The sequence below is a fragment of the Callorhinchus milii genome, unplaced genomic scaffold (genome assembly GCF_018977255.1).
Source record: "Callorhinchus milii isolate IMCB2004 unplaced genomic scaffold, IMCB_Cmil_1.0 Scaffold16, whole genome shotgun sequence".
Classification (NCBI taxonomy): Eukaryota; Metazoa; Chordata; class Chondrichthyes; order Chimaeriformes; family Callorhinchidae; genus Callorhinchus; species Callorhinchus milii.
Window position 1 is genome coordinate 5,908,752 of NW_024704757.1, and position 23,236 is coordinate 5,931,987.

Below are 23,236 nucleotides of genomic sequence, written 5' to 3' on the forward strand. Positions count from 1 at the left end.
ATGCTAACATGGAGAACACACACTTGGGAGGCACGCCACAGAGTAGTACCCTAATAGTCGGCAAGAGTAAAATATTTAGTGAAACAAGTGTCCCCGGGAACCCAATAATGCAAGTAATGGACCGTACAGGGATTGTTTTGTTCAGTTTGTTTCCTGTTTTGGCCACCAGAGGCTGCCCCAGTGCCCGGTCTCATTGACACAATGACAATCACACTGAGGGATTAACCGCCCACACACAGGGTTCCTGCCAATTCATCACAAAAGCATTTGCACCAGATTATCAGGCGGCCAGTGCACTCAGCACAACCTGGGCTTGTGTTCCATTTACAGAGAGAGAGAGAGAAAAAGAGAGCATAGAGACATTACAATCTAAACTACGCTCCTTAATAATGGGGTTAAGACTATTGGGAGCTCCTCGGTGAAAGCAGATGGAAAGGTCAATTTGTTACCTATGCACTGTTTAATAATAATAATACAAATCCTTGCATTTGATATAGCGCCTTATCATATCGTCGCCTCAAAGCGCTTCACAGAATATACTGTAAAGTGGAGTGACTGCGTGCTTTATGGGCAAAACGCGGCAGCCAATTGTGCACCGTAGTGTCCCACAAACAGTCGTGGATTGAGTGACCACATTATTATCATCAGTCATGCGTGGTGACTGATGCAATAATTTAACCTCACGTTTTTGCTGCTGTTCGCACTCGTGCTTCCCTCCTGGTTCACAACGCCAACAGAACGTCTCATTCGCAATCACTGCCTGTAAACTGCTGCCGCTTGTCGACAACGGCAGTTGACCATTCCAGTCAGTTCTCAACCTCCCATCAAGCGGTCACTGCCACCAGCATTAGAAAGGACATGGGCTCCCCCTGATGGCAGTAACGATTACTGCCGGCAGCCAGACTGAAGGGGAGAAACCTATGTGGTTTTGAGGCCATCCAAAGTGGTATTTATAGCCATTTACAGTAGGTTTACAATTGCCCTGATGTCCTCCCTGTTATAGGGAGCCCAGAGCTGGATGAAGTACAGTATTCCAACTGCAGCTTACTCACACCATCTTAAAATACCCAGCACAGACACTGTGGGCCCCCAAATGGCCATCTCCTATGCCCTAAATATCTATAGTTCAATGTATATAACGATAATAATCCTTGCATTTCATGTAGTTCCAACTTATCATATAGTTGGGATGCCTCAAAGCGTTTCACAGGAAGCACTGCAAAGTGGATTGACTGGATATTTTGTGGGTGAAACGCGGCAGCCAATTGATCATTTGCAGATCATTAAACTGCATCGCAGTATTTTACTTTCGTTAGGTCAGGGCATCAAGGGATACGGGGCAAGAGGCAGGTAATTGGAGTTGAGGTACAAATCAGCCGTGATCTTATAGAATGGCGGAATAGTCTCGAGGGGCTGAATGGCCTCCTCCAGTTCCTATGTTCCTAACGCGCCACCTCTCTTCCGATTCCCTTCATTGCCTCAATTCACCGCGCCATCGTCCGGCCAGCGATCCTCACCAGCATCCACCAGCCGAGAGACTTCCGAGCGGATCATGCGGAGCTTCAGCCAGTCGGGGAGCAGCAGGGCTTCTTCGGAGGTGTCGACCAGGAACGCTGTGGGAAGCGGCTTTTTATCCGGGAACCAGACGTCGAGGAGGTGATGGAAGTCGCTCTCGCCTGCGGGGGGGAGGGGATAATCACTCACACATCATAGATACACATTGTACAGCAACAACTCAACTCAGGCCCCGCAAGGTACCAAAGTAATAATATAATCCTTGCATTTGATATAGCGCTTTTCACGTCGGGAGGACGTCCCAAAGCGCTTCACAGAACAAACTGTAAAGTGAATTGACTGTATATTTGTGGGCGAACGCGGCAGCCAATTGCGCACAACAATGTCCCACAAACAGTCGTAGATTGAAAATGACCAATTTATTATTGTTTTTGGTTTTGGAGGGATTATTATTAGGCTCTGTGTGGAGTAAGGAAACTTGCCCAAGGTTTCGCCCTCTGCCTGGAATTGAACTCAGGTCTCTCGCTTGCAAAGCGAGTGCTCTAACCACTGAGCTACAGGACTCCAAAGTACAAGATAATGGGAGACAGAGACAGGGAGAGACATGGACTCGTAGACATCTACACGCTGAGTTACTGACGTCAGCTGTCAGCTTGGCTCAGCACTTCTACAGAGTGTTGCAAAGTCCTGTTAACCCCTGTACACGCTTTTATTTCTTGCAGTGAAATTTTATTTTCTGTTGCAGATGAGCCAGGTGTAACCATGTCTGCTGCCAGTATCTTCTTCGTCCATCCCTCTCTCCATGTTACGGAGGATGCGGCACTGAACATGGCGACATATCATTATCTGTCATGAAAATGATGGCGCTCACACACCGATCCTCTGGACGTCTAAGTACAGTTAAACCCTTGTACTGAATACAATTAAGTAACTTCTAAATACAATTATTATCATTCTTCCATGTGTTTCAGTTGTTGGTCAGTGCACTGTGTGAAAACAAAACACGGCGGTAACAGGACTTTGTGAACACCCTGTAGTTTTAACAATAATCCTTGCATTTGACATCACGTCTTATCACATCTTCTAGACGTCTCAAAGCGCTTCACAGAATATACTGTAAAGTGAATTGACTGTATACTTTGTGGGCGAAATGGGGCAGCCAATTGCGCACAGCAGTGTCCCGCAAACAGTCGTGGATTGAGTGACCAAATTATTATTTTTTTCTTAAGGGATTTTTACCCCTGGAAAAGCGATTTAAAAGTTTTAGGGTCTAAAGCTTATGAGTTTAAGCTCCGTAATAAGTCTTTGAATACATGCACAAACTGAACACACTCCCACACGCATGCTGGACACTTACCCTGAGGGGGTCCGAGCGTCAGGAGAATGACCATGGCGTGGACCACCAGGATGTGCATGGTGGCAGTCTCTCCTGTCGTCCAACGAAGGAAGACCTGGTCCTGAGATTCAGACTGCGGGCGACGGGAGAAAACAAATGATCATCAATGAAAACACTGTTAATATCAAGCAAAACAGACCACAGGTCACGTACAGAACAGGAGAACACTGCGTACACACACCCAGAGTAACCCATTAACTGCTCGTTCTCATATCGCCGCTCGCATTCAGAAATTATGCTCAATTGCACACCGCTTCACTGTGATGGTTTTAGACTAGCAAAGCTGGCTCAGTGAGTTGCAGATTATAAGTGGGGGGGGGGGCATTAAATGCCTCGCTTTCTCTCCTTCTCCTTAACGCACTCCCCCTCTCTCCCCCCACTCCCAGACACTCTCACCCACACCCGCTCCTGCGCCGATGGGATCGTCGTCTCTCACCCAGCTGTACACCTCCTCGTCCTCCTTGGTTTTCCGCATCCTCTTTACGTAGCGGGAGAAGATGGCTATGAGAGCCACCAACACTGCCTCAGACTCCAGCCTGTACGAGTGCTTGGAGAAGAGGTGGGTCATAATGGTGGAGCGTTCCACAATCAACCGGGCAACGTCCTGGAGAATCAGAAACCCTGGTTAGAAACCTGGCATTTGATACAGCGCCTTATCACATCGTCGACACGTCTCAAAGCGCTTCACAGAATATACTGTAAAGTGAGGTTACTGTGCATTTTGTGGGCGAAACACGGCATCCAATTGCGCACAGCAGTGTCCCACAAACAGTTGTGGAATGAGCGACCAATTTTATTTAGGAGGATTGTTGGCCAGGACACCTAGAGAGACAGAGAAACTCCTTCTATTTTCAGATAGCGCTGTGGGATCTCTTAATGTCCACCTGAACAGGCAGAAGGGCATTCTGTTTAACGTCTCATGCGAGGGACGACACCTAAACAGTTATTTGCGGGCGAGATGGCGGGTAAATAAGATGTTCACCAGTCTGTTATTGCCATGTTTCTGGCCTCGCTTACCAGCGCCAGGTCATTGTGCTGTGCCTGTTCCTCCACCGGTGCGTGCTGGGACAGGTAAATCACGTAGGCGCTGATGGTCTGAGGGTCTGTCTCTACGTGAATGGCCTGAGGGACAAAGTAAAGGGAAAAGAGAAGAGTTAAACAGAAACCCTCTGAGTAAAGCCTCAGTCACCTGCAACCCGCTCACACAGGCCAAACACTTACAACGTCTCGCAAACCAACCACAGTCACAAACTCTCAGCTCTGCCTCTTTCCCAACCTGGGAATTAATCTCAATTTTTTCTAAGACTGAGCTGGATAGATGTTTGTTAGGTCAGGGTACGGAGGGAGCAAAGACGGCTAAATCGGAGTTGAGGTACGGATCAGCCGTGATCTAATAGAATGGTGAAACAGGCTCGAGGGGCTGAATGACCTCCTCCTGTTCCTATGAATAACACATCCTTACTCAGCGCTTTTCACAGTAAAAAGCAGAGCCTCGAAATAGTTTACATATTAAGTCGAAACAAAGCGAATATTGTTTTGGAGGCAAAGGCGGCAGCTAAACAACAACAAATTGCATTTACATAGGGCCCCTCATGCTTGGCAGTGGCGGAGCACGACATCGAGCTGTGGGGAGGGGAACTACAGGCGCTAAACTGAGCTAGCGAGAGAACCTACAAGTGGTGGAGGGCAAGAGAGCAAACAGTGAATCGATGATCGGCGCCGAGTTTACGGAGGAAATAGAAAGCGTGGAGGCCGGCCTGGAGCTCAGCTCAGTGTCTCCCTCTGACCTGCTGCAGTGCCAGCGAGGTCATGCTGCTCACACTGGTGAAGAGAGGTAGTTTGGGCAGGTCCCGCAGCAGCCACTGGTACCCAGGCAGCGGCTCCCCGTCACTCGAGTCCTCCTCCATCATCTGCTCCCGTTCCCGCTCCTGTGCCTCCCGCAGGCTGACCTCCGACTCAGTCAGCACCAGAGACAAGCCCTAAGCCAGCAGCAGGGATAGGTCAGTCAGGCCAGACGCCTCTGGTTGCTCTAAGCAGCACCGTCATCATAGTAATAATAATAATCCTTGCGTTTGATATAGTACCATAATCATGTTTCAGCGCTTTACAGAATACACTGTAAAGCGTATAGACTGTATATTTTGTGGGCGAAACGCACCAGCCAATCGCGCACAGCAGTGTCCCACAAACTGGTGGATTGAAGTGACCAAATTATTATACATGAGTTATTATTATTATTTCCTTACACTCGACAGAGCGTCTTTCGCGTTGTGGGGGGGAAGAAAGTCTCAAAGTGTTTCACAGGATTGATTCACTGTAAAGTGCAGTGACTCTGTGTTTTGGAAGCGAATGTGGCAGCCAATTTGTGCACAGCGAAGTCCTCACAAACAGCCACAAACTGAACCACAAGTTTCATCTGTAAGTAATCTCCCCCCTATGCAGTTGACATCTTTCCAAAAGTTTCCAAGAGTGACCCCCACTCCTCCCACCAGCGAAACGCCACGGATGGGAAAGATGGACTCATCTCTTTCCGAGATAAAATAATAACAATAATAATAATAATCCTTACATTTGATACAGTGCCATATCACGTCGTTGAGACGTCTCAAAGGGTTTCACAGGATATATACTATAAAGTGGTTTGACTGTATTTTGTGGCTGAAACACAGCAGACAAACCCCACTGTCTCCTCCTCACCTTCATGGCCAGGACGCGGGAGGCCACCTGGGGAGAGCTGAGACGCCGCAGAAAGTAGTCGAGGACCTCACAGGTGGTCTGTTCGTCCGCTCGCGAGCCCAACAGCAGGTCCTGCAGGCGGCCAAGCAACTGCCGCTGCTTCTGTTGCCTCTAAGTCTCAGGAAAGGGAGCGAAACCAGGTGAAGACCAAAGAACTATAAAGCACCTTAATAAAGTCTCACGATGGTAACTTGTCAAGTGCCGCGGCTTTATTATTGGAGGCAAACACGGTAGGCAATTTACGTGCAGCAAATACCCTGCACGTAAAAAAGCCGCTCTGAAGTGAACAACCCGGGGTCCCCCCTCCCCAAGCCCCCACTTTTTTCCCCCAATGGTACCACAAAACCTTGGTTTGAACATCTCATCTGAAGGTCGCACCTCTGACGGTGGAGCGCCGCCAAAGAAGCACGAGCTCAGGTTGAACCCGAGATGGGGGCTTGAACCCGTAAGCTTCTGACCCTGAGGCGAGAGTGCGACCTGCTGAGCCAGGCTGAGGCTGGTTCTGTGCAACTGCCACAAAGGTGGTCAGTCTTCAAGGAATTGAATCATCTCTCTCTTCCAGATTCTGCCCCTCAACTGGCCCTCTTGGGGTTCTGAAGGTCGGATTCCTCTGCTCTGTGTAGAGCCGATTCTCGCGCTCACCTGCCGCTTCTTTGCGCGCTGTTCCTTGCTCTCCCCCTCCTCGTCCTCCTCCGTCGAGGCTGCCTCATCGGCCGCGTCGTGCAGCAGGAACTCGCACAGGCACTGGACAGGCAGCACGTCCAAGGACCCCTCGCTGGACTGGACCAGGTCGGCCAGCCAGGGCATCGACTGGGACGAGGCCTGGAGAGGAGAGGGACGCGAGCACATACAGAAGGTTAAGCATGGACAATCACAGGTCGACATCAGTTACATTACGGCTTGGGCCCCGGCAACAATTTGCATTTACACAGCACTCTTCACGCGGGCAGCGTCCCCAAAGCGCTTGACAGTGACGGAGCACAATGCCAAGCTGGGGTGGAGGTGGGGGGGAGGAAGTGACCGAAGGCACGGTTGAAGAGGAGGGTCTTCAGGCATGACCTGAAGATGGGGAGGGAGAGTGCAAGACGGAGGGATTGAGTTACAGAGTTTCGGGGCGTAGTGGCTGAAAGCACAGCTGCCGATAGCGGAAGGGAGGGCACAGGGGACGAACAGGAGGCCAGAGCCAGCCGAGCGGTGGCGATGGGTAATGGAGTGGGGAGTAAGCAGCACTCACCTGTCTCTGGATGATGTTGAGTAGGAAGTCGGGGTGTCGGCTGCGGCACAGTAAATGGCCGAGTCGTGCCGACTGGTTCAGGCTCTTGAGCTGCTCGAGGACCTGTGAGGGCGGCCGGCGTGGGACTCCCCTGCCAAAGCGGGGGGGAAAGAGGGTGAGAAACCACAGACGTACAGACTACCCCTCTTCCCACATTGCAGTCCAACCGACATCGATCGTCACAGCCTTCACCTCCAACCACCACCAAACATACACACTGACTCATTCCCTCACTCACACAGACACACACACAACTCCTCATCTGTGCAGCATCAGTCTCCAAACCCCAGCTGAGATGTCACCAGGTGAGCGAGCTCCTGATCTTAAGCTAGCGGACATGCGATTGCCTCAACCTGTTTCAGCTACACATTCCTCTCTGTGTCAAGAAATAAATCCGGGTGTCGGTCCTTATGTAACCTTCACAGCTTTGAACCGAAGCTCTGTTCTCCTGTAGCATAACCTTCCCTCCGCCACCCACCCACCCCACCCGCCTCACCAAGGGTTTCTGTTTAAAGTATCTCGTAGCGGGCAGCACCGTTTCCCAGCGAGTTTCAGGTGTGTAAGCGGGGAGCTGCGGCACTCACTGTGGGTCGAGGCTGGTGAGCTGGGACAGCAGCAGGCTGTTGCTTTCAGTGATGGTCTGTTTGGTGGAAGCGGCTGCAAGGTGGCTCTCGAAGGCCAAGATCTCCTGCTTCTCCCTCTGCGACATCTGCAGCTCCCGGCTGATCATCTCGCCTCGCGTCTCCTCGTCCGTCACCGTGCATTGCGGGTAAGAGAAGTTGCTGAAAGGTCGCGCAAATGCAATTTTAATTACTTTGTGGAACCCTGTAGCCTAGATGGTTAGCGAGCCAGTCTTGCTAAGCAAAAGGACCCAGGTTCGATTCCTGTCGCTGAGTCGTTTACCCCCACCCACCCCCCCCGTCCCGCCCCAGCCTTTAGTGAGATACCTAATCATTCCACTCACTTGGTCATCACCATCTCCATCAGCATCTTCAGGGTGGGGTACCCTTCCCATGCAGCCAGCCCTGTCAACAGCAACCAGAGAGGTTTCTAACCACACAAACTCTTAAACATCTCACTTTTTATAAGTTTGTACAAGAATCTGCATATTTTTTGTGACGGTGAAAGAACTATTTCTTTGAAGTCGGGGAATCAGTCACCAGAATGGCTGCGCACTTGCCCACGACAAACGGTCACCACACGTGACATTAACCCCTGTGAAGCTCTCTCATATTGCATCAATATAGGTGATATCAAAACCGCTTTTCGCACCCAAAATACAGTGACTCCACTTTACAGTATGTTCTGTGAAGGGCTTTGAGAGATGTCTGACCGACGTGATAAGGCGCTGTATCAGATGCAAGGATTATTATTATTACACGTCTTATCTTTCTTCAAAACGCATCAAACTGTTGTCTTACACAACTTGAAGGAGTTTAACTGAGCACAACATCAACACTGGCTCCTGAACAAATAAAAATAATATAATAATAATCCTTGCATTTGATATAGCGTTTTTCACGTCTTCCAGACGTCTCAAAGTGCTTCACAGAATAGACTGTAAAGTGAACTGTGGGCGAAATGCGGCAGCCAACAAAAAAAAGCCAACAAAAACACTCAGGGAGACGTTAACCCCTCGAGACTCACCAATGTTTTGTGGGTTGAAGGCAGTTACAACCAGCAAGAGCAGCCAGGCCTTCCAGTAGAGGGAGGAAATGGCCAGAGCCGGGGGCTGGTACCTGGGAGCACAAGAGATGAATTATTTGCAGTGTCCAATTTCATCCCTCTCTCCCTCCCTCCTTCCTTCTCTTCCTCGACCGTTCAGCCTCTCGCTGTGTAGCCCCCTCCCCGGCCCACCGCCACCTCAACCAAGTGGCCGTTCTTCACAGCTTCATGGAGAAGTCAATCGCTCGGCCATGGTGCTGCTCTTTGTGAGACGGTGAGTGGCAGCAAGCTGCGTGGGTGACTCCGCCAATCCTGCCCTCACCCATAGGCCACACGCAGACACGCTGCTCAGTGGCAGAGAGGGTGGATGGTGGGGGGCGGGTGGGGGGTGCATTTTTCGTGTCAGAAGGACATCACAAGATGCTGGGACATCCATCCGACGAGAAAGGCATGAAAGGGAAGAGGGGCAGCTGATAGCTTCCTGAATCATCTCCATGTCAGAACTCTCACAGCTTTGCTTCCCTCCCCCATTTAAGTCGAGGTGGTCGTGCGAGTGAGTGGGGCTCTGTCGGGAGCTTACCCCGGTGGGAGCTGGATGTTCTCAGGGTGATGATAGGTGCACAGATTCAGCACCGCGTCGATCAGCTGAATCCTCTCCACCCGAAGGACTTCCAGGTCTGAAAGAGAAGCAATGGCGGTAGCTGCAGTCACGTGTGCTCGGGTCACTGAGGCTCAAACAAGCGCTATTCTCATACAAAACAGTCACTACATTTTACAGTAAAACTATAACAGTGTAACTGCTGTGCGCAATTGGCTGCCGTGTTTTGCCCACAAAATACAATCACTACACTTCTACAATATATTCTGTGAAGCGCTTTGAGACGTCTCAACGACATGATAAGACTCTATATCAAATGCAACAATGATTATTATTACTGTGAATCCCGTGAAGCGCTTTGAGACATCCTCCCGACATGAAAGGCGCTGTATCAAACGCAAGGATTATTGTCACTCCAGTCCCACAGTGGACCCACGGATGTGTCCCCTCCACTGCACAGGGGACTGTGTTTGCTGACAATGCCGCAAGTGACATTTACACAGTGCCTTTCACGTCAGGAGTCTGTCCCAAGGCGCTGGACTGTCAGGGATTTGAACCCTCGTGCCAGCGTCCTAGCTGCGCTCCCCTGTGTTCCAGCGTCGCCGCTTACACCACGGGCACACGGTGGCTTACCGTCAGCCTGGACCGAGGCGGCTCGCTTCACCAGGTGGTCGGCCAGCTCCATGGCGTCGGCGGGCCCCAGGGATAAGTCTCGCGACAGCCCGATGACCAGAATACGCATCAGCGTGTCCTCGAGCAGAGGCACCTCGGAGCACAGCCTGAGGAAGAAACTGAAGGGAAGAGAAAATGAGAGGGGGACAGATACAACCAGAAAAGACTATAGTATCCTGGGCCACGCCAAGCCACTTGCAGGAAAAGACGTGGTGGCAACTTTGTGCAACAGCAATGTCCCTACACAAAACAGCCATTAAGCAAGCGACCATTTAATCTTCAGGATTGTCAGACAGGACTACAGTGTGGTGTGATTCTTAATGCCACCTGAACACAAACAGAACCTTGGTTTAACGTCAGATCTGAAGGACGGCATTTTTGACAGCAAAGCACTGAACTGGAGCGTCAGCTCGGACTTTAAACTCAAGTACACAGTCACTCCACATTAGAGTATATTCCGTGAAGCACTTTGAGACATCTCAACAACGTGATAAGGTGCTCTATCAAACACATGGATTATTATGATTATAAGTATAGATCAGAAATTATTCAACAGAACAAGATGAAGACACTGGCTCTCAACAGCACTGTGGCTACAATCCATCATGGCCTTACTTTCGGTCGCTCTCCGGAGGCCAGTTATCCCACTTGTAGTAGGTCTCGGGCTGTTCAGTGAAGAGCACCTTGTGCAGACTGCAACAAAGGAAAACGACAGACATGATAGTTTTCCACCTCCCAAGGTATGGTCTGTTTTCTCTAAATGAGGTTCCCTCGTCACAAGCAACAAACAGGAAGACAACCAACAAGGAAAAGCAGCCGACACTGTCCCTTTGATGGACAAATAACGCAACTCGCTTTTTAAAAAATTGTCGAAGGTTTAATACTCTACAAACTGCGACGGTTGTGAGATTTCCTTTGTAACTCCGTCCTTGTCGTTGGGCTACTAACCTACTAACCCCACTCTCCCTGCCCTTCACCCCTCCTGATCCCAGCCCCCAGCTCGGATGCAAATCCTTGACTATCCAGCGCCTTGGGATGTCCTCCCAACATGAAAGGCGCTGTGTAAATGTTGTTGTTGTTGTGGCTGTTATTGAAGCAATAATAATCATAATAATAATGGAAGAATCCTACGTACCAGTGGATGTAATCTTTGGGGTTCAGTTTGCAGACGGACGGGACCACAGTGTGAAGCCACCACACAGTGTCTCTCTGAATCGTGGCAATCTGAGTTTGAAAGGCACGCAGGCCCTCCAGGTCTGTACAGGGTGGGAAAGAGAAAACTATAATTAAACGGCTTGTCACACTCCAGCAGCCTTCAACTGAACAGAGCATCTTGCAGATTAAAACCCAGTTTGCACTGAAGCTGCTAATTACAAAGCTGCAGATCAACATATTTAAATCCAAAGGAAACATGATGGAATCATACTCTTTGTATTTTGATATCGGCCTCTCACGTCTCTAAGTGCTTCACAGGTAATTGCTGTCAAGCGAAGACTACACTCTCAACCAGTTTGCCCACACACAGCCATCAGGTCAACAACCTATTCAATAACCTTGCACGTCGCAATTACCTGTGAAGCACTTTGAGACGTGAGAGGCCGATATCAAAATACAAAGAGTATGATTCCATCACAATAACCTTGCACGTACAAGCAACTACTGCTTGTTGAATTTTGAGGTAATAAGCAAATAATACTAATAATAATCCTTGCATTTGACACAGCACCTTATCACGTTTTTGAGATGTCTCAAAGCGCTTCACAGAATATATTGTAAAATGAATTGACCGTGTATTTTGTGGGCAAAAAGCGCCAGCCAATTGTGCACAGCAGTGTCCCACATACAGTCGTGGAAGGAGTGACCAAATTTTGGAAGGCACCAAATTACCATAATAACACTAATTGCCTACACTTACTGCAGTCTCTTTATTACACCCTCCTGCAATCTCAGTGCAGAACTCACTCTTTTTCTCGCCCTTGTCCCAGGCGAGTCCAGCTTCCTTCACTTGAGCTGTGATTCCCAGCATCATGGACAGGGTGAGCAGGTCCGTCACCTGGATCACAAAACGTTCCTACAGAGCAAGCAGAGCAGGAGGGGAATCAGGAGGGACCCAATACAGAGACAGCGTCACCTTCACTGAGATGTGAGGGTTCTCTCACTGAGCCTTTTTTTAAACACAACAACCTGCATTTATATAACGCCCTTCACATGGGGTAGAGTCCCAGAGCGCTTGACAGTGGCGGAGCTTGACCCCGAGCCAGGGGGAGAGGGAGGGGGGAGGTGACCATAGGTACGGTCGAAAAGGAAGGTCTTCAGGTGCAACCTGAAGATGGGGAAGGAAGAGGCAAGGCGGAGGGAATACAGGAAGAGTGTTCCAGAGTTTCTGAAATCAGCTGGCCTGGATGTGTCCGGCCAGACTCAGGAGCGGGTGGAAAGCCACTCACCTTAAATTCCATCTCTAGGTACGACTGCTCCTTCCGCTCCTGCATCAGCCCCAAGCAGAAGGACGGGAAATTGATCTCATGTTTGGTTTGTTTGATGATCTCCCGGAGCAGGGCCCGCGAGGCACGCAGGTAATCATCCTTGTTTGTCAGCAGGTCCTGGAACACCATGGCCAGGTACTGACAGGAGAGAATACAATAGACAGATCAGTGTCAATTCCCCAAATAAAATCGCTCACTCACTCCATGGCTGTTTGTGAGACAAAGTGATTTGCAATACATGAATTGACTGATTGATCTTTCACAGTAAAACTAGCTGCTTTTGAACAGCCAAGAGCCGTAAAGGCTGCAATAAAAACCTGGAAGCTGAGGATACGCACAAAATATACCCACGAAATACACAGTGAATTCACTTTACAGTATATCCTATGAAGCGCTTTGAGACATCCGTAATCTCTGGGACTCCCTGCCTCAATCCCTCTGCCTCGTCCCCTCTTTGCCCTTCTTCAGATCGCACCTGAAGACTTTCCTCTTTGACTGTGCCTTCGGACACCTCCCTTCCCTTTCCGGCTCGGCGTCAAGCCACGCTGCTGTTAAGCGCTCTGAGACGCTACCCTCGTGAAAGGCGCTGCATTAATGCAAGTTGTTGTGGCTGATGTTACCTTCGGAGCCAGCTCTGAGCTGTGCTGCAGCACTGTGTACAGGACCTGCATGTTGTTGGGATTCCGAGCGTTTGACAGCTCGTTGAAGATGACAAATTTTACCAGCGTTCCCAGGTTATCCCGGTGAGCGTTCAATAATTCTCTGAAAAGGCAACGTGGGGAAGTTTAACACAGGGGGAGGGAGCCAGGGATAAACACAACCGTCCTGTAGTTACATGCACTCGTACAGAAAACGTTCACCTGTAAGGGCAATATCCCCACAGCAATTTGAGAAAGAAACCTTAAAAACGTCGGAACAGGGAAAGGGCAAGAGAGTGGGACTGAATGAGAGAGAGAGAGAGAGAGCGAGAGAGAGAGAGAGAAAGAGATGGCGTGGACACAATGGGCCAAACAGCCTCCATTTTATGACCCCATAAATACCAGGTCTTTTCTGACTTATGGATATATCTACACTTCCAACTCACGTCGATGAGCCAATACTGTGGATCTACCTGGATATTTACTTTGACAAGTGTCTGTCTTCAAAGCCAGTTCAACTCCCACGGAGACCGTCTTACCTCTCTCAACATCCTCCCCCTGCCCCCTTCTCACACACACACACACACACACAGACAGACACACACACACAAATCTCTGAGCATAAGCTTTTAAATCTGTTGTAGTTTCTATATGAAAACAGAAATCAAGGGGAGATCTTTCTATGCAACGTTCACATCTTGCGACTCAGTGCAGCTTAGAGGACAGACAGACTGACTGTAACTCACTTGATGCACAGCATGTAATGGTTCAGCAGCACTTTGGGCTTCAGTCGGATTTTGATGAGGCTGGACATGACCTCCATGTCCTCTGTCCCGTGCGAGCTACAGTTGGTGCAGACTGACATCAGCAAGTCCTGGGCCGGACGGGTCAGCTGTCAAGCAGGGAGGAATAACCGTTACACATACAGCTGCTCACACATTGGCAAAATCACACACACACAATTCAATACAGGCAAAATCACACACGCGTACAGTTACACCTGTCCACTCACAATACAAATGCAGGCAAAACTACGCACACAAACAATAATACTTGCAATTGATAAACCACCTTATCACGTCTGTGATACGTCTCAAAGCGCTTCACACAATATATTGTAAAGTGAATTGACTGTATTTTGTGGTTAAAACATGACAGCCGATTGCGCACAGCAGTGTCCCACAAACAGTCGTGGATTGCGTGACCAAATTATTTTTTGGAGAGTGGGGGGGATTATTACCCCTGGAAAGCGAAATACATGCAAAACCACACACACGCGCACACAATGAGATGTCAACACAGCCATTCCTCTTCCCACCGCCTGCTAACCCCTGACCTCTGGCCAAGCAGCGACCACTCACCTTTGGGTTCTGGAGCCACATCTCTAGCCGCTGGACAGCCATCAGCCGCACCTCCTTACACCCACACGTGGCCGTCAGCAGCCGCAGCAGGTTCCTGGACACGTTGTCCATCGGCTGCCGACGATTCAGCTGGTCCCGGAGCACGTCAATCACATAGTCCTCCACACTCTCAGCCAGGTCCTCGTACCTGTGTGTGTGTGTGTGTGTGTGTGTGTGTGTGTGTGTGTGTGTGGTGAACAGAGCCACAGAATTAAAACTCAGAGTATCTAATACTCCACTTCCTCCCTCCCACCGTCAACTTTTCCCACTCTAAGACAGGTCCAGGGGGAAGAGTCAGCAAGTTAAACATCGGAATCACAAATCCCTGTGGAGGGACATGACCCATACATTCCCTTCCCTCACACAAGTACTGGGGAGCGGAACGAGTCGTTCTTCTTGAATGCACCCACACTGAGCACTGCGCCTTGTAACACAGAGAAGCTGCGAATCTCAAAGAGTTTACGTTCACCACCCCTTCCACCATGCCCCCCCCACCACCCTTCTCGGGCAAGGCTCTCACCTAGGCATCACCTGGCCCAGGTCCACGTCAGGACTTTGCTTCTCCTCCGCGATCAGCAACTCAGCCGTGTTGTCGTCGTCGTCGGCCATGGACGGGTGTGGACTCCCACCTGCAGCCAAGACACTCACATCAGTCTGGGCTCAACATCCATCCCACTGAAGACCTCTCAGAAGGTAAAGGCACTCAGTACCCCAGAAACAGCACCACTTTGAGCAGCTTTGTGAAGCCAATATATCAAAAACACTCGAAAAGGCTATTTACAAGACTCTGGGTAAAGAGTGGGACTAATTGGGTAACCTTTTCAAAGAGCCAGCACAGGTACGGTGGGCCGAACGGCCTTCTTCTGAGCTGTAGGATTGTATGACAGTACATAAGTCACAAGTTGGCTTTTCCCATCTCCTGTCACCGAGGAGCTCCCATTCTTTTTGACCCTATGAAGACGATTATGAAGTTCTGTCCTTCCTTACCGGAGCTCAGGTCTCCGCCCATCTTCCCGCTGTCCGCCGGCAGCAACATGCTCTTCGGGGGCATTTTGGTGCCAAACGCTGTCTGAATGTTGTCCACGAAGGTCTTGCACTGGGGGCTGTCCACCCAGATGCGCTCGCCCAGTGAGTCTTCGATGTAGACCTGAAAAAGAGGGCGAGGGCGGGGGTGAGAAGCCCGCGGCTGGGTCAGGTCAGTGCTCTCACCTCCATGGCTATGCTGGCGGGAGACAGCGTTTGGGAAGAACAGTCCTGCGCCAATCATTTCCTCCCGTGAAACAGATTAGAAACTGCACAGGAGTCAACCGTGTCTAGGAACCTCAGGCAACCAGCTACCCTGCTGCATTACAGCAATTGGCATTCATGATAATAATCATAATAATTCTTGGATTTGATACAGCGCCTTGTCAAGTCTTCAAGAAGTCTCAATGTGCTTCACAGAATATATTGTAAAGTGAATTGACTGTATTTTGTGGGCAAAACGCGACAACCGATTGCGCACAGCAGTGTTCCACAAACAGTCGTAGATTGAGTGACCAAAGTATTATTACTTGAAAATGTTTTTGAAGGGCTTAATAACCCTGGAAAAGCGATCTGCCAATCGACTAACAACCGGGTTCCTACTCACTTAATCTTTCATTACAAGAAGAATTTGATTTACTTTATAGTTTATTCTGTGAAGTTCCTCTCACACGGGGTAGCAGCCCAGAGCGCTACAATTGCAGCTCAAATCTCCCATCAACTCCAGCCCCAATCTCCCCATTTGACCACTCTCGAACTCGCTCACCTTGACAAAGATTTCCGGCCAGTTCTCATCTTCCTCGTAGGCAGCCATGAGGAGGTTACAGGCGAGCACCGACACCAGGCTGTTGCCCTTGGCTTTGAAGTTAATGGAGGCGTCTCGTCGAAGCAGACTGCACAGGGCCTGGTACCCAAGGGGGCGGAGAAAATAATAATAATAATCCTTGCATTTGGTATAATGCCTTATGATATCATTGAGACATCAGAACGTGCTTCACAGAATATACTGTAAAATGAATTGACTGTATATTTTGTGGGCGAAACACGGCAGCCAATAGCACACAGCAGTGTCCCATAAACAGTCGTGGACTGAGGATTGAATAATCCCTCAATTTTTTATGGAGGGATTATTACCCCCGGAAAGTGATCCGTTAATCGACTAACAACCGGGTTCCGAGTTACTGCCAGGTAAACAGAGGCGTGTGGAGTAACTTGCCTAAGGTTTCGCCCAGCCCAGGAATCGAACCCGGGTCATCACTCGCGAGGCCAGTGCTCTAACCACTACAGGACCCCACGAGTCCTTCAACAGGAGGCGAGAAACAGCATGAATCTGCGGCAAGGTATCAATTCAAATGACAAACAGCCTTTCTCATGTTCCTCTGAATAACCAGTGACAGTTACCTCAATGACGCCCTCCGTGGCGAAGACGTTTGGTTTGATCTTGGCCAGGTACATGAGGCTGAGGAACAGGCTGGTGTCCGGCTTCACCCGGTTCAGCTTCAGCTGCTTGACAGCTCCACAGAGCAGCCCCTCAATGCGGTCGTCGTTCCCTTCCAACTCCGCCGCCTCGATCTCGTCCAGCAGCGAGGCGGGAGGCACTGCCACACAACGAGCAAGGAATCACTGGCAGCTCTGGGTCACAGAATCGCTGACAGTGTAGTGTGTGCTCGCCTCACCTGCGCATGCTTACCCACTTCAACCCGTCCGCTCCCTCTGCTCAGCAGGCTGTGGCCTACCTCTTTAACTATATTTTCGGTCATCTTCCCCCCCCACCCCTCAGCTGCCACTCCCAGCTCGGACGCCACACCAGTATTGTTAAGTGGCTTGGGACGTCTGCCTGATGTGAAAGATGCTATATAAATGTAAATTTGTAACGGAAATTACAATAACACTTTATTAGTGAAAAAGCCCCACAGATTTCACTCTAATAATTGGGATCACTGCCTTGCCCTGGCTCCATGTTGTCCATGTGTAAGTTGGGTGTGGCTTTGTAACTGTTAAAGCACCCGATGCCCCAGCCTGATATAATGCAGGCAGGTGTACGCATCTCACTGGCACAATCACCTACCTTCAATAGGAATGACAGACGGCTCCTTAATGGAAGGCGATATCGCTCGCTTCTCAGCCGCGGCTGCCTCCACCAGACGGCCGAGCGCACTCAGCGGCGCAGTGGGAGAGATTTTGGTCCGTTTTGACAGCCCAGAGCTGGAGGGTAAAGCTGAGGACCCCTCGCGTTTCCGGTCAGACGGTATCCCTGTCGGAGCTGGCTTCAGGAGCGTTGCCGGTGCTTTAGGATCGGATGCCTGATTTTTCGAACCCAGAGCAATAAAATCCCCAGGCGGCGGGTGACCTTCAGACAGAATTACACAATGCAGCAAATAAAATGACATTGGCTAAGAATTGACAAAAATAGTTATCCCCAAATATTTAAAAAGCCCAAATAATCATTAAGGCACACTGACAGTCAGTTTTACTCTGGACTTGCTCTGTGATTGCTTAATCAACGGACAAGGGAGCAACGCAGTATCTTCTTTTCCTTTCTGTCAAACAATTCTTTGACCTAAAGAAGCAAAGTTCACAAAAGATGCACAGTTCGAGCCGGAGTGACAGTGACTTACCGCTGGGTTTGGCGCTGCTGGGCCTTCGCATTGTCACAGCCTTGGCTCGGTTCATTGTCACCACCGACTGCAGGCTTCACGTTTCCTTACTGCTCCAAAGAGTGCAGGGAACAATACAGCCTGGTAGCAAAACACAAACACAAAAACACAAACTCAAACCAGAACTGTACTCGAGTCTTAGCCTAAGCTTTGAGATCGTTTTGCCTTATAATTGAAGAGCGGAATTGTAGAAAGTTCTTGAACTCCGCCAAGGAGGAAAAAAAAGAAAACCGAGGTTTTCCACGGTTATTAACAATGAGAACAGCGGGTTCCAGACTGAGAGCAGATCCTTCAGATGAAGCATCAAAAGGAGCATAAGAATTGCTAGACAAAAGAAGACCAAGGTCTGATGGGGGTACGGAGTTTTGTGTGGGTGAGAATCCCGAGTGACGGAGTTCTTAATTAGTTGAATTTTGTGCATCGATGGAACTGGGGAGACCAGCGAGGAGGCCATTGGAACAGTTCAGCCGGGAAGTGACGAAGCCGTGGACGAGGGTTTCGGCTGCTTTTGTTGTGAGGTATGGACGGAGGCCACCAACGTGACGGAGGCAGAAAAAAGCGTTGCTGGTCAGGGAACGAATATGGGGTTAGAAACGAAAGCTTGACAGTGGCAGAGTCCGATGCCGGGGAAGGGGTAAGAGGGAGGGAGAAGAGGTGAACTCAACGCCCGAGTTGCGCAATGGGTTCCGAGAGTCTGAGAGAGAGCCTCGGGGAGGCTGAGGAGAGAGAGAAGACGTTCAGTTATGTTATGCTCTTCAAGCGGGGGCAGCGTCTTGAAGCACTTTAGACAGCCAAACTAGGGGAGCCCTGGGTAGGGAAGAGGCGCTGCGACCCGCACATACACACACGGTATTATTATAAACAAACCCCCCCACCCCACAACACCAACCCACCCCCCACAAACCCACCTCACAGCCCCCAACGCCAACCCACAGCCCCCAACACCAACCCACAGCCCCCAACGCCCCCACAGCCCCCAACGCCCCCACAGTCCCCAACGCCCCCACAGCCCCCAACGCCCCACAGCCCCCAACGCCCCACCCCACACAAACCCACCTCACAGCCCCCAACACCAACCCACAGCCCCCAACGCCAACCCACAGCCCCCAACACCAACCCACAGCCCCCAACGCCCCCCACAGCCCCCAACGCCAACCCACAGCCCCCAACGCCCCCACAACAACAACAAATTGCAGGTTTTATACAGCACTCCCCTCCGCTGCTGTACGGTAATAAAGCCTCGCGCTGCCGCTCATCGCCTGGTCTCACGCGCTCCCTCTCCTCCGTCTTTCGGTCATTTATCTTTTTTTTTTCAATTGCCGCCAAAAAAAAAAACAAAGCAGGAAAGAAAGAAAACAAACGACAACAACAACATCCTCCCCTTCCCCTCCCCGACCCCGACCCCCAGAAAAAAATAATCACCTCAAGAAAAGACCTCCGGCGCCGCCATTGAGACGCGTCACCTCCTTCCGGCCGCCACCGGAAGCTTGTGTGCAGCACCTAAAGCCCCGCCCCGCTCCCCTTCCCCCGGGTCTCTGGTCCCCCCGTCCTCCCCCCGCGCACAAAGGTTCCGGGTAAAACTCCGGCCGCCTCGACCAACGCAACGAAACAGCGGCTTCCCTCCCCCCCCCACCCCCCCCCCCCTCCTCCTCCCCCTAAGCGATTTGTCTCGCGCGAAACAGACGGTCGCGGTTCGGTTCCGGGCTGCGAAAGGCCGGCGGTGACTCACAGTCTGTGGTGGTGGTGGTGGTGGTGGTTGTTGTTGTTGTTGTCCTTCGGCGCCGCCGCCATCTTTGTTGGCAGCTCCCACCGGCCATCCCAGAGCCAAGTGAAGCCTCCGCCATCCCCTGACGCTGGCAGTTACCCTCTGGGGGGGTGGGGAGGGGAGGGGAGGGGGTGGGGAGGGGGTGGGAAGGGGAGGAAGCTTTTTGCCGGAGGAATGGCCGGAGGTGCTTTGGCCAGGAATGACTGGACCGTGTCCGTTTTGGAAACGCCGTCGTTCCTTCGCTGAAACTCCAGACCGAAGGAAAAAAAATTGGCCCCCGAGGGAGACACCTCATTACCTCACCCAGTGGCGGAGGTGCTGGGGTTATTATTAACCCCCCCCCCCCACTCAAACCCCCCCCACTCAAACCCCCTCGGCTAAGTGGCCCGGACTCGGCCCTTAAACTCCGCGAGACAAAATAATCCCCCTCACCGCCACCGGCGCGTAGACGACACCAAACTCTCTCCGCAGTCCGCGTAACCCCGACCCCGTGTCCGCCCGCGCTGTCGTGATGCCCGCGGTTTCCGTGTAGGATTCCCGCCTCGCCCCCATCTGCCTGTCCGGCCCGGCCTACGCCGCGCCCCGAGCAGTCGGTCCGCTTTGGTGGCTGACGTCACTTTCTTGGGGGCGTGGAACGCATCGGGGCAATGCCGAGGGAAAGCAAGTCTAGCGCTGGTTCCTCCCGCCGCGGCATTCCTAAAACGTCCGTCACCGTGGCGACAAAGTTGGAAATCTTGAAGAAGTTTAACGAAGGGCTAAGTGTCAAGACAATAATGGTGCAGTACGGACTTGGAAAGTCAACCGTGTACGACATAAAGTACGCCAAGGAAAAGATTTTAAAGTTTGCTGAGGAACAGGATTCAGACGTTACAGTGAGAAAGCGAACGAGGATGGATCCTGCCAAGTTTAAGGACATCGAGGACGCCACGTTCAAGTGGTACAAACAGCAAAGTGCCGCCGGCGTCACTGTTCGGGGCACTGAATTGCAGCAGGCGGCAAAACGCTTTGCGCAGATTCTCGAGAAGGAAAACTTTGTCGCTTCGAGCGGGTGGCTCCACCGTTTCAAGATACGCCACGGCCTGCACAACAACAAGTTGACTGGAGAAGCCACGAGCACTGACATAGGCGCGGTCGGTCCGTTCAAGGAGAAGCTCAAAGGCATCATCTTCAGGGAGAACCTGTCCAAAAGTCAGCTCTACAACGCGGAGGAGTCGGGCCTCTTTTGGAAGCTGCTTCCGTCCAACACTCGGGCGAGTCGATCCGAAGGCCACAACGTGGGCAGAAGAGTGAGCAAGGAAAGAATGAGTGTTCTCTTCTGTGCCAATGCAGACGGTACCCACCGTATCCCCGTGGCCGTGGTTAAGAAATCGCAGCAGTCTCGAGTGTTGAGGGACTGTATGAGTTCCTTGCCCGTTACCTATTATGCGAGTGCGTCAGCCTGGTTTACGGCTGACATTTTCCACCGGTGGTTCCACGATGTTTTCGTGCCAGCTGTCCTCAAATTCCAGAGGGAGGCTTCGGTGTCCGAGCCGGACGTCAGGGCTCTGCTGATCCTGGATAACACTCCAGCTCATCCCTCGGACGAGAAACTGACCAGCAAATGTGGCCGCATCCGTGTCATCTTCCTCCCTCCCAACACCGCTGGCCTCATCCAGCCCATGGACCAGGGAGTCATTGAAGTGACCAAGAGGCGATACAAACGCAAGTTGATGGAGTCCTGCCTGGCAATTGACGAAGGTGATGATGAAGAGGCTGATACCAGGACAGAGAGGACGTTTGCCAACTACAGGTCGTACAACATTAATAACGCCATATTTAACATCGCCAATAGCTGGAAGGAGATGCCTTCGAGCGCTCTCGCCAACTCCTGGAGGAAGGTTTTGCTGGAGGACAGAGCTGTAGCATCAGTGGAGGACGACCTGTTTCAGTCTCTGAAACCCATTGACTTCCTGGGCTTCCTCAAGATGGCGGGGGAGAAGGGCGTGGCCCTGGGAGATGTGGAGGAGTGGCTTAGCTCTGACCTCGACGACATGGGCTACAGGCAGCAAACGGAGGAGGAGATCGCGGAGGAGGCAATCAACGAAACGCAGGAGGAGGAAGAGGTGAAGATCAAGCTGAGCGAGGCGAGGAAGGCCGCAGACTTGCTGGTCTCCTTCTTTGACACCGAAGCCGGGCAGGACGTGTTCCACAACTTTGGTGACTACGCCTTCATGCAGTGCATCCGGAATCGGATTATCCAACGACAGTGGTCGAAGATAAAGCACTTGAGCAAGACCAAAATCGGCAACTTTTTCAAGCCTCTCAGCCATTCGTCGGCACAAGAACTCCGGCCAACGACAAGGGTTGCCTCCTCCCAGACGCAACCAAAATGGCCGAAAGGAAAAAGAAGCCGCTTGAGCGACTCATAGCGTCTCCTTGTTGTCGTGGCCTTCAGACACCACGTAACCTCTCTCTTCTGAGGTCTTTGCCACTTATTTCCTGAGCGCCACCAGGACATTAAACCAAGAGACCTTCAATGTGCAGCTCGATTCTATTCAATCTATTGCCTCCATTCCTATGAGGGTAGTGGAAACCTGGAACACTCTCCATCCCTCTCTTTCCCCCAAAAGGCTGTGGATCCCGGATCGATTCAAATTTTCCAGACTGAGATGGATATATATTTGTTAGGCCAGGGTATCAAGGGATATGGGGCAAGGGCAGGTAATTGGAGTTGAGGTATAGACCAGCCATGATCTTATAGAATGGCAGAATGGGCTCAAGGGGCTGAATGGCCTACTCCTGTTCTTATAAGAATGTAAGAATTTGCTTGGTGATAGAAGACTAAAGTCCATCTGGTTCGCCTTCCACCATCCTGTATCCCCAGATATTATTTTCAAGCAGAAATCTATCTAATTTGTTCTTGAAACAAAGAACATTTTCTGCTTCCACTGTTTCCCTAGGGAGCCTGTTCCATAAGTTTACTACTCGCTCACTGAATCAGTGTTTCCGCAGATTTTTCTGAATTTACCCCCCTTCAATCGCAGGCCGTGACCTCTGGTTCTACTGTTCAGCACAAGATAGAACAGCTTATCATGGTAGATATTATCTACATTACATTACTATTGTTACTTTAATGTGCAGGTGGAACAGCTGCAATGTTAGACGCCAGAACAGCGATCGTGACAATAACAAGGGATTTGATCCAGTCCCAGCCCACTGCACGAGTTCTCACCGCGCCTCGAAAAAAATGCCACGTTAAAATTTCTCACCGGCAACCGGACGGTAAAAACTATCTGGAGAGCAACCTTACCATCGACATCTTCCAACTAAGGACAATGACCAAAATATTCAATGAAGTGTTATGATATTATTAATAATCCTTGCATTTGATACAGCGCCTAATCACGTCTTTGAGCGTCTCAAAGCGCTTCACAAA

General features: G+C 50.8%; 2 protein-coding genes across 2 annotated transcripts in view; one reads left to right on the plus strand and one right to left on the minus strand.

Annotated features, from left to right (window-relative positions):
* The window catches only part of ints1 (integrator complex subunit 1), a 36,651-nt gene extending 17,114 nt beyond the window's left edge, over positions 1-19,537 (minus strand). The window contains exons 1-27 of the mRNA XM_042341069.1: positions 19,479-19,537; positions 18,018-18,137; positions 17,468-17,749; positions 16,801-16,997; positions 16,166-16,303; positions 15,364-15,523; positions 14,897-15,005; positions 14,338-14,524; positions 13,723-13,868; positions 12,959-13,100; positions 12,300-12,476; positions 11,818-11,926; positions 10,991-11,111; positions 10,471-10,548; positions 9,817-9,974; positions 9,166-9,262; positions 8,568-8,659; positions 7,885-7,945; positions 7,505-7,702; positions 6,882-7,011; positions 6,290-6,469; positions 5,609-5,758; positions 4,699-4,890; positions 3,929-4,033; positions 3,348-3,515; positions 2,873-2,984; positions 1,518-1,676 (exon numbers count right to left, since the gene is read on the minus strand). Coding sequence (XP_042197003.1) covers positions 1,518-1,676; positions 2,873-2,984; positions 3,348-3,515; positions 3,929-4,033; positions 4,699-4,890; positions 5,609-5,758; positions 6,290-6,469; positions 6,882-7,011; positions 7,505-7,702; positions 7,885-7,945; positions 8,568-8,659; positions 9,166-9,262; positions 9,817-9,974; positions 10,471-10,548; positions 10,991-11,111; positions 11,818-11,926; positions 12,300-12,476; positions 12,959-13,100; positions 13,723-13,868; positions 14,338-14,524; positions 14,897-15,005; positions 15,364-15,523; positions 16,166-16,303; positions 16,801-16,997; positions 17,468-17,749; positions 18,018-18,072 — 3,703 coding nt within the window. The 5' untranslated portion in view covers positions 18,073-18,137; positions 19,479-19,537. The remainder of the gene's footprint in view (positions 1-1,517; positions 1,677-2,872; positions 2,985-3,347; positions 3,516-3,928; positions 4,034-4,698; positions 4,891-5,608; positions 5,759-6,289; positions 6,470-6,881; positions 7,012-7,504; positions 7,703-7,884; positions 7,946-8,567; positions 8,660-9,165; positions 9,263-9,816; positions 9,975-10,470; positions 10,549-10,990; positions 11,112-11,817; positions 11,927-12,299; positions 12,477-12,958; positions 13,101-13,722; positions 13,869-14,337; positions 14,525-14,896; positions 15,006-15,363; positions 15,524-16,165; positions 16,304-16,800; positions 16,998-17,467; positions 17,750-18,017; positions 18,138-19,478) is intronic.
* Positions 19,538-20,468: 931 nt separating this feature from the next.
* LOC103186596 (tigger transposable element-derived protein 7-like) lies at positions 20,469-22,229 on the plus strand. The gene has a single exon (XM_007905725.2). The coding sequence runs from the start codon at positions 20,469-20,471 to the stop codon at positions 22,227-22,229; it is 1,761 nt and encodes a 586-aa protein (XP_007903916.2).
* Positions 22,230-23,236: the final 1,007 nt, after the last annotated feature.